At 48.6% G+C, this 13,466-nt stretch overlaps 4 protein-coding genes across 5 annotated transcripts; 1 reads left to right on the forward strand and 3 right to left on the reverse strand.

Annotated features, from left to right (window-relative positions):
- Positions 1-727: 727 nt before the first annotated feature.
- Positions 728-3,130, forward strand: LOC124405409 (beclin-1-like protein). 2 transcript variants are annotated; one of them, XM_046880281.1, is made up of 5 exons: positions 728-1,006; positions 1,309-1,469; positions 1,562-1,971; positions 2,339-2,827; positions 2,939-3,130. In XM_046880281.1, the coding sequence occupies exons 1-5, from the start codon at positions 895-897 to the stop codon at positions 3,054-3,056; spliced, it is 1,290 nt and encodes a 429-aa protein (XP_046736237.1). In that variant the 5' UTR covers positions 728-894; the 3' UTR covers positions 3,057-3,130. The 2 variants fall into 2 exon arrangements, with proteins under 2 accessions (XP_046736237.1, XP_046736238.1); XM_046880282.1 differs by having other exon boundaries at positions 729-1,010.
- Positions 2,718-4,667, reverse strand: LOC124405410 (uridine diphosphate glucose pyrophosphatase NUDT14-like). The gene is made up of 3 exons (XM_046880283.1): positions 4,145-4,667; positions 3,510-3,586; positions 2,718-3,427 (listed from the first exon to the last, which is right to left on the reverse strand). The coding sequence occupies exons 1-3, from the start codon at positions 4,585-4,587 to the stop codon at positions 3,270-3,272; spliced, it is 678 nt and encodes a 225-aa protein (XP_046736239.1). The 5' UTR covers positions 4,588-4,667; the 3' UTR covers positions 2,718-3,269.
- Positions 4,668-5,307: 640 nt separating this feature from the next.
- Positions 5,308-8,184, reverse strand: LOC124405951. The gene has a single exon (XM_046881220.1). It carries the CDS (start codon positions 8,182-8,184, stop codon positions 5,308-5,310), a length of 2,877 nt encoding a protein of 958 aa, XP_046737176.1.
- Positions 8,185-8,508: 324 nt separating this feature from the next.
- On the reverse strand, positions 8,509-9,330 carry LOC124405953. Its single transcript, XM_046881221.1, has one exon. It carries the CDS (start codon positions 9,328-9,330, stop codon positions 8,509-8,511), a length of 822 nt encoding a protein of 273 aa, XP_046737177.1.
- Between the last annotated feature and the right edge of the window lie 4,136 nt (positions 9,331-13,466).

Below are 13,466 nucleotides of genomic sequence, written 5' to 3' on the forward strand. Positions count from 1 at the left end.
GTGGCGTGCTCTTGGGGTATTGTAGCAACTATGGGTGCAGAAGCGTTGTAATAGTTGCATCTGATTAGGCGCTCTACCTATTAAACTGGCTTACCTAAAATTATTTCATTCAAATCTTGTTTGAGTGTAATATTATACCAAGTCATTTCGAAAGTATCACAAGAGTAAATTTGTTCTAAATGATTCACATTTTAAATATTATATTTCTGTAGACGAAATGCAATCACCCATGGCTCATAATTGACATTCACAATCAGTATAAAATCGCCATAACATGCAAAAACGAACTCTTAGTCGAGTAATTTTGACACATTACTTGAAAAAGTGTGAAACAATTCTCCATGTAATAAACTCTAAAGCGAATACAGATTAAGTTTCAAGACTCATAGTTGCAATATGGGTGTAATAAAATTTCGACTCTAAAGTGGGTTGAGTACGCTTACGGGCTTGAGTGTGAAACGGTTTCTACCGATAAAGAAGATACCGGATGGCTAACACGGTTTCTCACGACGCCAGGCTCACACAAGTCCACTTACCGGTGGAGTCTTAGTTACGAAAATTGGCCCGAGGGTAACCGGCTTTGAATTCTTCCGTCATCGAATAAGATGATGCGCAACGTTGATTGAATTTCGAATCTCGAGCGCTCCCAAATGCGTTTAAAATGGCGTATTCAAGACGCGCAGCGGGGGGGGGGGGGGGGGGGGGTCCTTAAGCTAGCGCCATCTGGGGATTGAAATCTCGGTTCGAAGGTTAGTGGTTTGGTTAGTGGGTAGTTTGATCGGAACGTGCAAACAGCTGATCCACGTCTTCCAAGTGTCAAATGCGTATTTGTAAATAACGATCCGTTGCATAAAGCGCAGAGTGTAACAATTCCTCAACCGCGAGTAAGTAACAATGATGGATTCAAAAGCTACCGTCAGCTTTGCTTGCCAGAGATGCTTGCAGCCTTTGAGATTAGACACGAGCTTCAATCACCTGGGGGAACACACACTCGCCGAACTTTCACGTAGGTAATTTCATTTCTATCTACATTCGTATAATCATATATAAATATCTGACATTTATCTGATCAAACATCACGCTTGTAATTATAAAAGAAATCACAACAATACAATGGGTAATCACTTCGATAAGTAACTTTCCACAGTTTCTGTGTTTTCCCCACTTTCCGTTTCACTGAATCTTAGTATGTGAAGAAATACCAGCTGAAATATGGATATTCCTAATGAGAACCGAGGCAGTTTTTATTATCTACTATTTACACTTGTTGCGATACATTGCTTCTCATTCGCTCTTTCTTTTCCACAGTACCGATTCAGCAACACACTGTTGGGGATCTCGAGCACCACAGCGAGAGCTTAGAACAATTGGCTCCACCCTTTCGTTTGACCGAATCAGCTAATGGAGCAAACGGATTTATGCTTGTTGGAGATTCGGGAGATACCGAAAGCCTTAGCCACCACCTTAGGGTAAGGTGTTCTTTGTGTGAATCATGATTTTCTCCACAATCTTAAGAATTTTCAGAGAGTTGTTTCATCCACAATATCTTTCTTATTCTCAGGTCAGAGCAACGCTTTTTGATATACTGAGTAGCAGTAGCTCGGCCGATCATCCGCTATGTGACGAATGTACAGATAGTTTACTGATGTTGATGGATCAGCAGTTGAGATTGACAGAGGGAGAATGGTCGGATTACAACGAATATCTAAAGCAATTGGAGTCTGAACAGCAGCAGCTCGACGAAGATCTTGAGCTGAGTAATCTCGTCAAAGAGTTGCAAGACATCAAGGCAGAAGAAGAGAGAATGATTGGAGAGTTGGAGGCCTTGCGGAGGGAGGAGGCTGCGACGAGAACTGCAATAGCTCAGCAGGAAAGGGAACGAGAACGATTACAGGGAGAGGAGGAGCGCTACTGGAGAGAGTATTCCAGGCATAGGAGAGACATGATGTTTGCCGAAGATGAATTTCGGAGGTAATTAAGTTCAATTAATTGTACATTGATGTACAATAACGCGTTGATAATAATAAGCTTTTTAAGCGAGTAATGTCAGTTCTATTTTGATGATGTAATGTTATATAATTCTGCATGCCTGCTTTCGAAATATTTTGCATAGTACCTTGATAGTATTGTAGAGTACTTAGCAGAATGAATTAACGAGCGTCAGTATAGTTTTTAAAAAATTTAGTCAACTACGGTGACAAAAATTGATGTCAGGAATATTTCAGGATCTTATCGGTTATCGGGTTGACCTTGTGAATCTTGAATATTATGTCAGTTTGAAGATACGAACGACCCAATACACTTTAACGTCAAATGCTATATAGATATGCTTTTACAGCTTAGAGAATCAAGTGGCTTATGCAGCTTCACAACTAGAGAGGCTGAAAAAGACGAACGTATTTAATGCCACATTCCATATTTGGCATTCCGGACATTTTGGAACGATAAATTCATTTCGGTTGGGTCGACTACCTAGCGCTCCTGTAGACTGGAGCGAAATTAATGCAGCATGGGGTCAAACGACCCTCTTACTAACAGCCCTAGCCCGAAAGATGAATCTTACATTCCAGCGTTTTCGACTGGTCCCATTTGGTAATCATAGCTACATTGAAGTCTTGGATCAGCACAGAGAGCTCCCGTTGTATGGCAGTGGTGGTTTCAAATTTTTATGGGACACAAAATTTGATGCAGCCATGGTGGCTTTTTTGGATTGCTTGCAACAGTTTAAGGAGGAGGTTGAGAAAGGTGACAGTGGCTTTTGCCTTCCCTACAGAATGGATCGTGGTAAAATTGAGGATTCCGCAACTGGAAATTCTTACTCAATCAAGTAAAGTATTGATTTTCCTTTATTATTAAATTTGTTACACGTCTTTTAAAGGCTCGTTTTGATTATTCAAACGTCTAGCATGTAAAAAAATTGTCACGGCTTTATTTACAGGATACAATTCAATTCTGAAGAGCAATGGACCAAGGCTCTCAAATTTTTACTGACCAACTTGAAGTGGGGTTTGGCCTGGGTCAGTTCCCAGTTTACAAAAGACGAAGCTGAGCACTAGTACCTATCTATTCTGCCATTTTAATGATATAAAAAACAAAACTTTGTAAATAAACACAAAATTGATAAACGTCACCTGGAGGGTAATGGTCATTTAATATCCCTTAATATACTATTAAATGATTAATAACTGCCATTTGGTGATTGACAGTTATTAACTATAGGGTATAAATATGTTTTTATATATTATATTACATACATGTGTGTTATTCATTTAGGAACAGTGCTCTGGTTTATTGTGGAAAAACCAGGATGCAGCAAATATAACTTCCGGTGGACTCTGGATGCTTGGACGGTTTATGTACTCTTTAAATTCGTTTACACTTAATTCAACCACCTCGATCAGCTCACCCTCAACCTCCGAACCCCCGCCTGAAACGGAAGAATATACATTTCGTGTTAAAAGTAGAAAGTTACAGCATCAAAGCTCTGCTGTTATTCCTTCGGTACAAACCAGAATTCACTCGCATTTCGTCTGTAACTTCTACATAGAAGAGTGTTTCAATGGCTCCTGTAGGTCCGACTCCACTTCTGAAAGCACACAATAATACGACAATTCCAATCATTTAATGAAATAAAATTCAAGGAGCGACAATATTTATTAAGGACATGGGTACAGACGATCAATCGGACAGTTACATTTATACGATACAATTCGTACAGTGAAAACCTACTAGTACAATGGAGGGAAAACGACTCGCTTTTTCACTGCTTTGCAACAGCGCTGGGAGCAGGTAACTTTTTGCAGAAAAGAAATCGATAATTGACTTGCAAAATTTACCTAGTATACGGACGTTCATCAAAACTAAAAGCAATGACTAATAGTGGACCTATCAAGCAGTGCAGTCTTATTGAAGTTGTGAAGAAAGTTGAAATTTGAATTGCATGGTGTACGACTTGAACAAAGCACGAAAGTAAGTCTATAATTGCAATGAATAATGTGAATCGGGTCGTAATTTTAAAAAGAAAAGCAACTAAATGACAAAATTAAATGTCTATCAGCCCTGCATTACGCTTAAGTATGCGCTGCGTGTTCGATAACTATAGTACAAAGGTACGCTAATGGTCCAATAGTGAATGGACGCAGACCTGCACGTGTGGAGCTTAACGAAGTTGGAAACAGGAGCGTTATATCCACACTCCTCTAGCAATTCCTCCCTAGCGATTTCAGCGATGGGTAGATCCTTGTCTACGATGCCTGCGCAAAGCTCTAACGTAACGCCAAGGCTCGGAGGGTATTGCTGAAGGTCAACTTTGCCCTGTTTCTCGGGTAAACTTGCATAGAAGACAGCGGGACGGAACTGGGATACAAATATAAGTTTCCTCCGGGTGACATTGAAGACGATCATGGCCACAGAGTCATGGATCCGGAGCAGATCCCATTTCTTTAGTTTTCCTGCCTGTCGGAATTGCATTCGCACCGGCCTCACCCACGGTGAGTTTGGCGGCAAAGGACCTATCTCTACATCCTGCAGATCCTGCATCTTCTCTCTCAGGATCTTCGTCTGCTGATCAGTGCTCGCCTCGCTCATCTTCGTTGTTCGCCTGACGTCTTTTCGTCCGGTTTTCAGGTTAGGTAAGTACGTGCTTACAGCTCATCTACGACACGTTGACTCGCGACGACGCAACTTGACTTGACTTATCGGTGGCGCCACCTTCGGCCACTTTTCGAAGCTCCTTGATTCAAGTTCACTTTTTTCAACGACCTGCACCACTGGAACATGGTAAGAGAGAACATTTTAAACTGTGTACCTTATGGATTATAAATAATATTCAAATAGTTGTCGTTTTATAAATTCATCACTTTTTTCGATATAAATTTAGAATATTCGGGATGCTCGTTTCTCGACCTTATAAGGAAAAATCTTCTCTGCAATACGTTGTCACAGAATTTAGAATCAGAGAAATTACAATTTAGTTTTGATAAATTTTTTTTTTTTTTTTTCTAAATTTCAGTAATAATATTTCTATAAAGAGAAAGACTACTGATTCCAATGATTCTGGATTAAAATCTAACCGGCAATATTCATACGTAAAGTAACAAGCGCGTTATAAACATTTAAATAGAGGTTTCATCGATAGAGATACGAATGTACAATAAAATTATGGGTACATCATCGAACAGAAATAACAGAAATTAATTGGGTATGATTCACATGTTTCGGAATTCCGTCTCTACGCGTTTGGGAAAAGATCCGAGATAAAGATTCTTCATACCATTGAAAGGACGTCGTGTTCGACCCAGGTACGAATTATTTCTTCTTTCCTTTCTTGCCCGTTCCTTTCCCATCCCTTTTGCCCTTTTTGCTGCCCGGGGGCTTAAACGCGTCTAGTATTTCCTGTTGCTTGACCTGCGTGTCTACGTGTATCACATTGGGTTTTTTACGGTAGCGATTGACCGCAGCCGGTGGAGAGAATTCAATTTCCATGTCAGACGCGGTCGAGCTGGAGGCGACCGAGGCGTCATCCTTATTCTTCGTTATTTTAAACTGTAGGGGTTTCATCGGTTCCTGGAGCTGCGGGACCTCCATGGTCTCCTGTTTTATCGGATACATAGTCACGTAGTATGTGCCGTCCTTTCGGTGAATATGCAGAGTGGGTGGCAGCTCGACCTCCTCCTCCTCGTCCTTCTTCTTCCCCGTCCCCTGGCCTTTGTGGATCGACGGCGAGCTCCTGCTCTTGTTCTTCAGCGCCTTTCCCTTCTTGCTCTTCGACGAAGAGCTTCCGGGTCTGCTATCCGCGTTGCCCGCCATTTTCGCTTGCCGTAGCAGTTCGTTCATGTTCTTTGATATCGCCCCGGGTTTCCACCCAAGCCGTGGTTTCAGTCTACCCACAACCTCGTTCGTGTTCCACAGCCACCCCATATTCGCCGGCACCCGCATCCTAGCGTCGAGGCAGTTCTTGTGCCCGTAGTTAATCCCCGGGTAGGAGGCACCGGCCGTGTAGACGAATTTCATCACCCGTCTGCTCACCTTGACGTAGGACTTGGCTCCCGAGTGAGCCCGGTCTCCACCGGGGCCCGGAACCGCGTGCGGCCCTTTCGGCTGTTTGCCCCTGCTGACGGGCCTCGCACCGCCCCCGGTGCCACCGTTTGTCTTGGACGAGCCTCCCCCGCTGGTGGGCCTCACCTGCGCCGGAAACTTCTTCGACAAGGGGGCCCCGCCCTGACCCTCGTGGCCCTGCGCCTCCTCCTGAGGCCTCTTCCTGCGCGATCTACACCTCGGCTCTCCGCAGGGGCCCAATTCGATCTCCAGCGGGGGCAGGGGTAGCAGTTCCGACTGTTTGTCGGACTTCTCGTCTTTTTTCTTGGCACGTGTCGAGCCGAACGCGCCTGTTTCCGGAAACGAAGGTACCGCCTCGCGGACGACGCCGGTTCGGCCGGCCATCGCAACCGTGTAAGGGCTGGGAAATCCGGCGGTCGCTTTAATCCCCACGGGTTGGTTTTTCGCCGGTGAATTAACACTCGCTGCGCTCGTGTACGGGGACGCCCTGGACCCCAGTGGCTTCTTCGGCGCGCAGCTCGTGTCGCGGTCCCGACCAAAATACGGGCTCTCTGAGGGATCCGGAAGCCCGAGGCCCGCCAGTCCCGGCACTTTTCCAATCGAGTCGACGAACTCTTGCGTCTCCTTGAACGCCCGCAGCAGACAATCGATGCCAAGGCAGGGTCTTTTCGTGCAGGAACCGCCGTCTTTGCCGATTGCTGGTCTCATCGGCATTTCACCGCCACCGCTTTTCCCTTGGCAACCGCAGCCCGACGATTTTTTCGCGTTTTCTCCGGTCTGAGGAACGCTGCACGCCCCTGTCAACAGGGCCTCAACCGGCTGAGCTGCGATGCCAGTGTTACCGGTCGACCAACGATTCGCCGTTGTCATTATTTGCGTAACGCTGCTACCTGGGTGTTGGCCACTCTTGGAATAATTTCCGTCGCAGCAGCCGCCGCCCCGAAGCCGCGAGCCGCCTCCGGGAATCCAGGGCGATCCGGAACAGCAATTTCCCGTGTAACACGGCATGTCTTTACTGCCACCGTGATGGTCATTTGCCGGAGGGTCGAAACGCCTCGTGCCGACGCAGCAGCCGCCCCCGCAGGCCGCTCCCGTGCACGGGACGTCCCCGGTTATCCCTTTCAGGAAGTTTCCCCCCGGGGCACAAGCGCATGTCGGCTGGTTCGGGTAGGCGCGGTACACCAGCCCCCTGTAATCCCGATCGTTCAGCTTCTCGGCGCTGGTTAGATTCTGGAAGCTCGGACGGTTCATGCCGACCCTCGGTGCCGTCGAGGGCGCACTTATGGGCGGGTCGAGGTTCGCCGGGCCGCCGTCCCTCCTCGCAAGCTCCTGACAGATCGGGGCCAGCCCAACGACGTCTCGAGGTCTTGGTAGAGGGTCTTCTTCTGGTTCCGGGCCGCCCGGGGGGACGCAGATTTTGTCCTTGACCTGGTTCGCCCTTCGGGAGAGTTCCTCCGCGTCGGGTGGCACCCTGGTGCACTGGAACTCGTCAGTGGACTGCGGACTTTTGAAAAGGAAAGATCGCTCCTGGAAGGCGAAATGAGTCACGATCGACTTCCCGAGGCAGGAGAGTCTGAGGAATATCGCAATGGTACCCGAGGGTTTGCTCTGGTCGTCGATCAGGTTGTAGGTGTTCTTGAGGGTGTAGGGCTTGGGTAGATGCTCCGCATCGTTCATGGCCATCGCCACTTGGTCGCAGAGACACCCGGAGAGTGGTACCTGCGTTTCGCAAATCGGTTTGTCGTCTTTCAGAGGCTCGCACGGTAGTTTTTCTCGGATTTTGTAAACCCCGACCTTCAGAGGCTGCGATTGCATCGCCCGCATCAAGTCTCGCGGTTGTTTTGTGAAGAGACAGGACTTTCCAGCGCTAAAGTCTACCAGCCCCTCCGCCCCCGGCTTTGCGTCCGGCTTCGACGCTGCATCCTTGTCTCTCTGCTTCTTGGCCGTGACGAATTCCGCCTGGCTGATCTCGAATGCTGGAAAGTCGACGAACTTGAGATGTACGGACAAAGGTGCGGTACCAGCTTCCCGTACCTTGTCCGGGCTGAGGCTCAACTTGTCAACGAGCAGCTCCACCATGTAGAGTTGTTCCTCTTTCGAGCCAACGCACGTACCGCACGCGTCCATATTTGCACAGCTCTACGAGCACTATTCGTCATGCGAATCTTTTTCTCCTCCACGCGATTTAGAAAAAAAAAACGTTACGATAATTTCGTTTACAATTTTTTTTTTTACCCTTTAGTGGAACATTTCAATTCACGTAACACTCTCCATTAATTTTGCACCCAGTTACCCAGGGGGAACCGCGGTAAACCGACGGCAAATTTCGATCACCAACTGGTTGTGATTTCCGCATCGATTTCGTTGCCACGGAAATTTTTCGACAGCAAAGAATCGCTCCTAACTCACCGATCCCGCTCGTCCCATCTCTCGCATGCCTAAGTAGGCTGATCACGCTTTGGCTGCCTTCTTTTTGCCCTTTTCACCTTTTGGCAATTTCTCTTTCTTCACGCCTTTGGCTCCTTTCGTAATTTTCTCTTCCTTCACCGGTACAGGCGGTTCTGGAAGTACATCTTCGACAAGGGTGTCAGGCAGCATGCTGTCACCGCACTTACCAACTTGCATCTCTTGCCCATCTTCGATGACCTTGATCGATTGATCGCCGCAAAGTGGCGGTGGAACAACGCGTCTCACGCAGAATTCACCCCTCTCTTTGTCGTTTTTGAACAGGAAGGACTTGGGCTGGAGTTGGTAGTGCGTGGTGATCGACTTTCCGAAGCACGTCAGTCTCAAGTCAAGGCTGACGATTCCGGACGGATTGTCGCCTGGATCCTTGAGGTGGAAGCCACCCTTCAGCGTGTACGGCTTCGGCAAATGATCCGGGTCGTTCATCGCCATGGCGACCTGGTCGCAGAGGCACCCGGACATCGGAACTTCGGATTCTGCGATCGGGTAAGTATCGCCTGTGCAGAAGACGCCTACTCTAAGGGGATTGGACTGCATTCCTAGCACCAGGTCTCGCGGCTGCTTGGTAAAGAGGCAAGATTTCCCTGCCGAGAAATCGAGCGATCCATCTTCAGTGTCGGGCGGTGAAGGTTTGGTCGAGGTGAAGTCACCCCTCGATATCTCGAAGACTGGGAAATCGACGAACTTAATCTTGATGACAAGATGACGATCACCTACGTCTTTCATCTTCTCGGGAAGGAGTCGCAGCTTACCGACCATCAACTCTAGCAGGTAGAGCTGCTCCTCTTTTCCCCCGAAACAACTCATGTCCGCTGATTCTCTTCGCCCTTCAGCGAAGGTGTTTTTTGTTTCGGTCCTTTCCTCTTAGATCCTCGTTCTCTCTTCCTCTTTCTCTTATTAGCGATCTCTACTCCATCGGTTGCTCGCGATGACCACAAAACTGCGGGGACTGAAAATTTAAAATACCCTCCTGTCAAGTTGACAGATCAAACGCAAGGGCCGAGACTGGATACGCGAGAAACAAATGCAGGAAAATAGAGGAGCGAAGAACGATGCAATGCCCGCTTGTCCGTGGTCCGTGTTTCTCTTAAGCCACCACCGACACCACACCGAGCCGAAGTATGCACTAATTGGTCCAGGCACACGCACACACTGGAACTCACGAGGAGCTCGCATAGTCCAGCGGGGTATTCAGCGGAGGAAGGGAGCAACCTGGTCGCCCGACAGCCAGCCAGCCAGCAAGCCAGCCAGCCGACCGAGCTGGCAGCGAGCGGCGAGCTAGCCGAAGTAAAATTCCGAACCAGACGACCACGCAGCTCGTTAAAATGCTTCTGGGGGTTTTGGACGCAGGACGCCCGGTTAATTGGTGATTAGCGATTAAAACGGAGCGATCCTTTGCCCGCCTTTGCAGGAGCCTTTGGTCCACCTGAAAGAACAAAGCGCGGTGTTAGGTATATACCGAACCGCGTTGCTTCTCACCCTGACCGGCCCTCGAAATCTCTTGGAAACAGTTACAACCGGTATAAACGTGGTTCGATCTCGTGTGGATCGAGCGGGCGAGTAGCGAGAAGCTTGAGAAGAATGTCGCGTGGTCAGGGTGCATACTGCTGGAAACTTGGATCCTAGTTCGACATCCGTCGCGTGACCTGGTCCGAGCTGGATCACTCTCCTTCCCCGTTCCCCGGCCTTGTCATCCATTTTTCGAACGTCAAGCACGGGCCGCGGCGAGCTCTTCGAGAGAGAGAGAGAGAGAGCGAGAGAGAGAGAGAGAGAGAGAGAGCAGAGAATACGAAATATCATCCTCGACATTGCGGAGACTAACGGTATCCCAACCCTGAGAACCTGTAAGCCGTGAGCTATTATACACGCACACAGAAACTCGCTATCCGCGCAGCGCAGCGTGTGTGTCTCGAGTAGCGTCAGCGCGGCGCTCCTAGCTGCGGCCGTGAAGAGGCTGTGCCAATTCCGCTTCAAAAGAAACCGTGGTCGGTTCCTCCAGTCGGTATACCTAAGATACGTGGCCCGCAAGCTGAGCGCAACCTTTGACCGGCGCGCATTTAACGCAGATACGCGAAGAAGAGAGAATCTTCAAGTTTCAATCCGTCGATTCCCCGAACGCGTTGAAGGATTTCTTCATCCTCCATACGAGGGTCGATTACCACTCGTCTCCCGCAGTCTCGAATCGATCGAAGAAGCACCTTTGCAGTACGTGGTGCATCGGTGTTGTTTTTCGACGCTGATCTAGATCCCGATCCGTCCGGGGACCAGGAAGCTCGAGCCGAGCGCAAAATTACCGGTATATATCCGCGGCGATGGACGCGAGGCCTCGTTCGCTTACTCTAAGAGGTCAGAGGGCGATAGCGGTACCTCTTCTCCTGCGAGCCGGGCAGGAGGCCTCACTCGTGCTCCTGCCTTCGGCCGCGCGCTGCGCTGCGCTGTGCTGCGCTGCACCGGCGCACACCACCCAGCACTGCGCTGCTCTGTGTGCTGGCTGGGCCCGACGCTGGGCCCGTTCGTGCAGACCGCTCCACTCCGCTCCGCGCCACGCCGACATGGACCCGGGCGCCCGCTCGATGCCCGGTGCTCGAGTCTCTACGGAGCGAGCGACTGCTCGTGCAGCGAATACCCAAGGATCCCGTCGCCCCGGGCCCGGGCCCCGGGGGATTAGAGCCGGGCACATCCGCCGGGCCCCGCGGAGCGCGATCACCGGTCAGAAGTCCGAGCGACCCAACAACCCCCCGCAGCGCTAGACCAAATTTGTTAAACAACCCGTGCAGCCCAATTTGTACGCCAGCCCGCGTACGCACGTGTGTTGTGACTCGGCCCGAGATGCATTCTTCACAACCCTTGCCTGCGTGGCTACATCCGAGATGCGTCGATTTTGAAGGCACACATGGCATGCGTGTGCTTGTGCGTGTGTACGTACTTATCGCCTGTGAGATATAACGAACTCAGGTCGAGGCGTTTTGCTTACAAATGGACTCACGCGGCTTCCAGTGTTTCGGGTTCTCTGCAGTCGGCGTTATTTAGATCCGTCGTACTCAGACGAGTCTTAAGAGTCGATCGGGTCTTCTCAAACTTCGACCACGAATAAGTACCAGGCGTTACTCAGCCTCGTGTACACAGTGTCACGTACCGCTGGCTATGGCGCGAGAAATCTTATTGGAAACAGGATAGATCCAACAACCGTTTTAAGTGGCCGGAGTGTACCTTGAATTTAAATTCTCTCGTTACCTCGATATATACTTATACCTGTACAAAATCATCTTCGGTATATACATATGCGTTTACTAGCTGGCGTGTAAATGTCTGTCAGATTGTAATATTTATCAGTCAACGAAGCGATGATTTAAGTCAAAGGTGCGGACATCACTTAAAACCACACGAACAACTTTTCTACACTGTTCTCTGGCTGTTTGACCGATTAAAAACGAAATTCGGTACAGTGGTCAAGTTCAACTCATCTTTGCAACGCTTCCGCGACTGCCTGCCGTTCGTGTCTCGAATTCATCACCGAGAACATCACGACGAAGCGTTCAGTTTCAATAAAATCCTCTGCAACTCGATTCTCGACAATTTGCTCAAAGTCGTATTCCAACAGGTTCCTGAATATGTATCAGTTTCCAAGTATCGCAGGAATTCTTTACCTTTATATACGCTGTGAAGGATCATTTCATTGTTTGAAGACATATGAGAAGTCTCGTATCCGATTGAGATCACGTGAAATTTTCCAATCCAATTCTGCTTGCGCGGATATAGTGGAATTTGCTAAACGAAGAAATCATGGCAAATTGGATCGTTCGAATCTACTTGTTTGTTCGTATTTCTTCGCGGAATGGAATAACTTGCGTGCATCAGACATCTCAGCGTGACCTCGTAGTTTTTGAAAGGATTATCAACGCGACGTTTTGCTGCTTAAAATTATACTTGGAGTGCTGCAGTGTCTTGATCCTTCCGCAAAAGATCACGTTGACTATTATTACCACAACTGGAGAGAACGATTGAAAAACGCAGTGAATCTACGTACGATCTACGTATAATATTCCCCTGGCAGTTTTTACGTTCACAGAAACCTTGGGTGTCTCCTTAATTCAGTTCCCCCTGCAGTCTCATTCTCTGTAAGTAAATAATATTCTTGCTCACATACGTAGGTATTAGAGGGGGAAGAGGACTGGCTCGTCGTGATGTACCGAGAGCTGTGCCGCCTCATCCGAGGACTAAAAACTTGATATTCACATCGCGGATGATCATGGACGGTCCTTCTCGAGGCAGCCTTACAGTGGTATGAGGAATTATTCCGAACTTATCGCTGTGGCAGCTGGCTGCTGCTGCTGCATGATGCTGCATGATGCTTGCAGTGGCCGAGAGTCGTCTGAATCTCTTTAGAAACGTGTTTAGTGGGTAAAAATTTGACGGGACGATGGCTAATGGGTATAACAACAGCCACTTAGGGTTTTGCGTTGTATAGTAGAACTAGATTTCGTGCAACAGGTGCGACAGGATTCGTACTGTTCTGGAGCTCGTGTTCGAGCCCTCAGGCGTCAGCGGTGCTCCTTAATGCCACGGAGTTATAGCCACGCCGGTTTTTCTTTTTTTAAATCTCCGCCACCTCTCTCGCCTTCCTTCATTTTTATTCTGCGAACCTACGAAGCGTCGATGGGATAAGGCGATGAAGGTGTGAAATAGAATGGGTCAGTGGGTACGTGTGTATCGCGGACGATTTTCTCCGCGTTTTAATACTCGGCTCTCCTGCAGCTCGAGTCCCTTGTATACTGCAGTATCCTGCATGAGAGAGCTGCTGGCAGGATAAGGAAAGTAATTGTTTCTTCGCGAACGGATGGAACCGCCGACAACGACCCAGACGAGTCTTAGCCTCGTCGAGAAGGAGAGAGAGGAAGAGAAAGAGACAGCGGAATCTGGAGAGAAAAGGATCAACGAGAGAA

The sequence above is a fragment of the Diprion similis genome, chromosome 4, assembly GCF_021155765.1.
Source record: "Diprion similis isolate iyDipSimi1 chromosome 4, iyDipSimi1.1, whole genome shotgun sequence".
Taxonomy (NCBI): Eukaryota; Metazoa; Arthropoda; class Insecta; order Hymenoptera; family Diprionidae; genus Diprion; species Diprion similis.

What these genes read in the sequence shown, in the direction of transcription:
- LOC124405410 (XM_046880283.1), bottom strand. Translation starts at nt 4,587, where the DNA reads ATGAGCGAGGCGAGCACTGATCAGCAGACGAAGATCCTGAGAGAGAAG. An exon ending in GTTAAGCTCCACACGTGCAG is followed by an intron (nt 3,587 to 4,144) that starts GTCTGCGTCCAT and finishes GTGTGCTTTCAG; the next exon opens with AAGTGGAGTCGGACCTACAG. An exon ending in CGAAATGCGAGTGAATTCTG is followed by an intron (nt 3,428 to 3,509) that starts GTTTGTACCGAA and finishes CTTCCGTTTCAG; the next exon opens with GCGGGGGTTCGGAGGTTGAG.
- LOC124405951 (XM_046881220.1), bottom strand. Translation starts at nt 8,184, where the DNA reads ATGGACGCGTGCGGTACGTGCGTTGGCTCGAAAGAGGAACAACTCTAC.
- LOC124405409 (XM_046880281.1), top strand. Translation starts at nt 895, where the DNA reads ATGATGGATTCAAAAGCTACCGTCAGCTTTGCTTGCCAGAGATGCTTG. An exon ending in CACACTCGCCGAACTTTCAC is followed by an intron (nt 1,007 to 1,308) that starts GTAGGTAATTTC and finishes TCTTTTCCACAG; the next exon opens with TACCGATTCAGCAACACACT. An exon ending in GCCTTAGCCACCACCTTAGG is followed by an intron (nt 1,470 to 1,561) that starts GTAAGGTGTTCT and finishes TCTTATTCTCAG; the next exon opens with GTCAGAGCAACGCTTTTTGA.
- LOC124405953 (XM_046881221.1), bottom strand. Translation starts at nt 9,330, where the DNA reads ATGAGTTGTTTCGGGGGAAAAGAGGAGCAGCTCTACCTGCTAGAGTTG.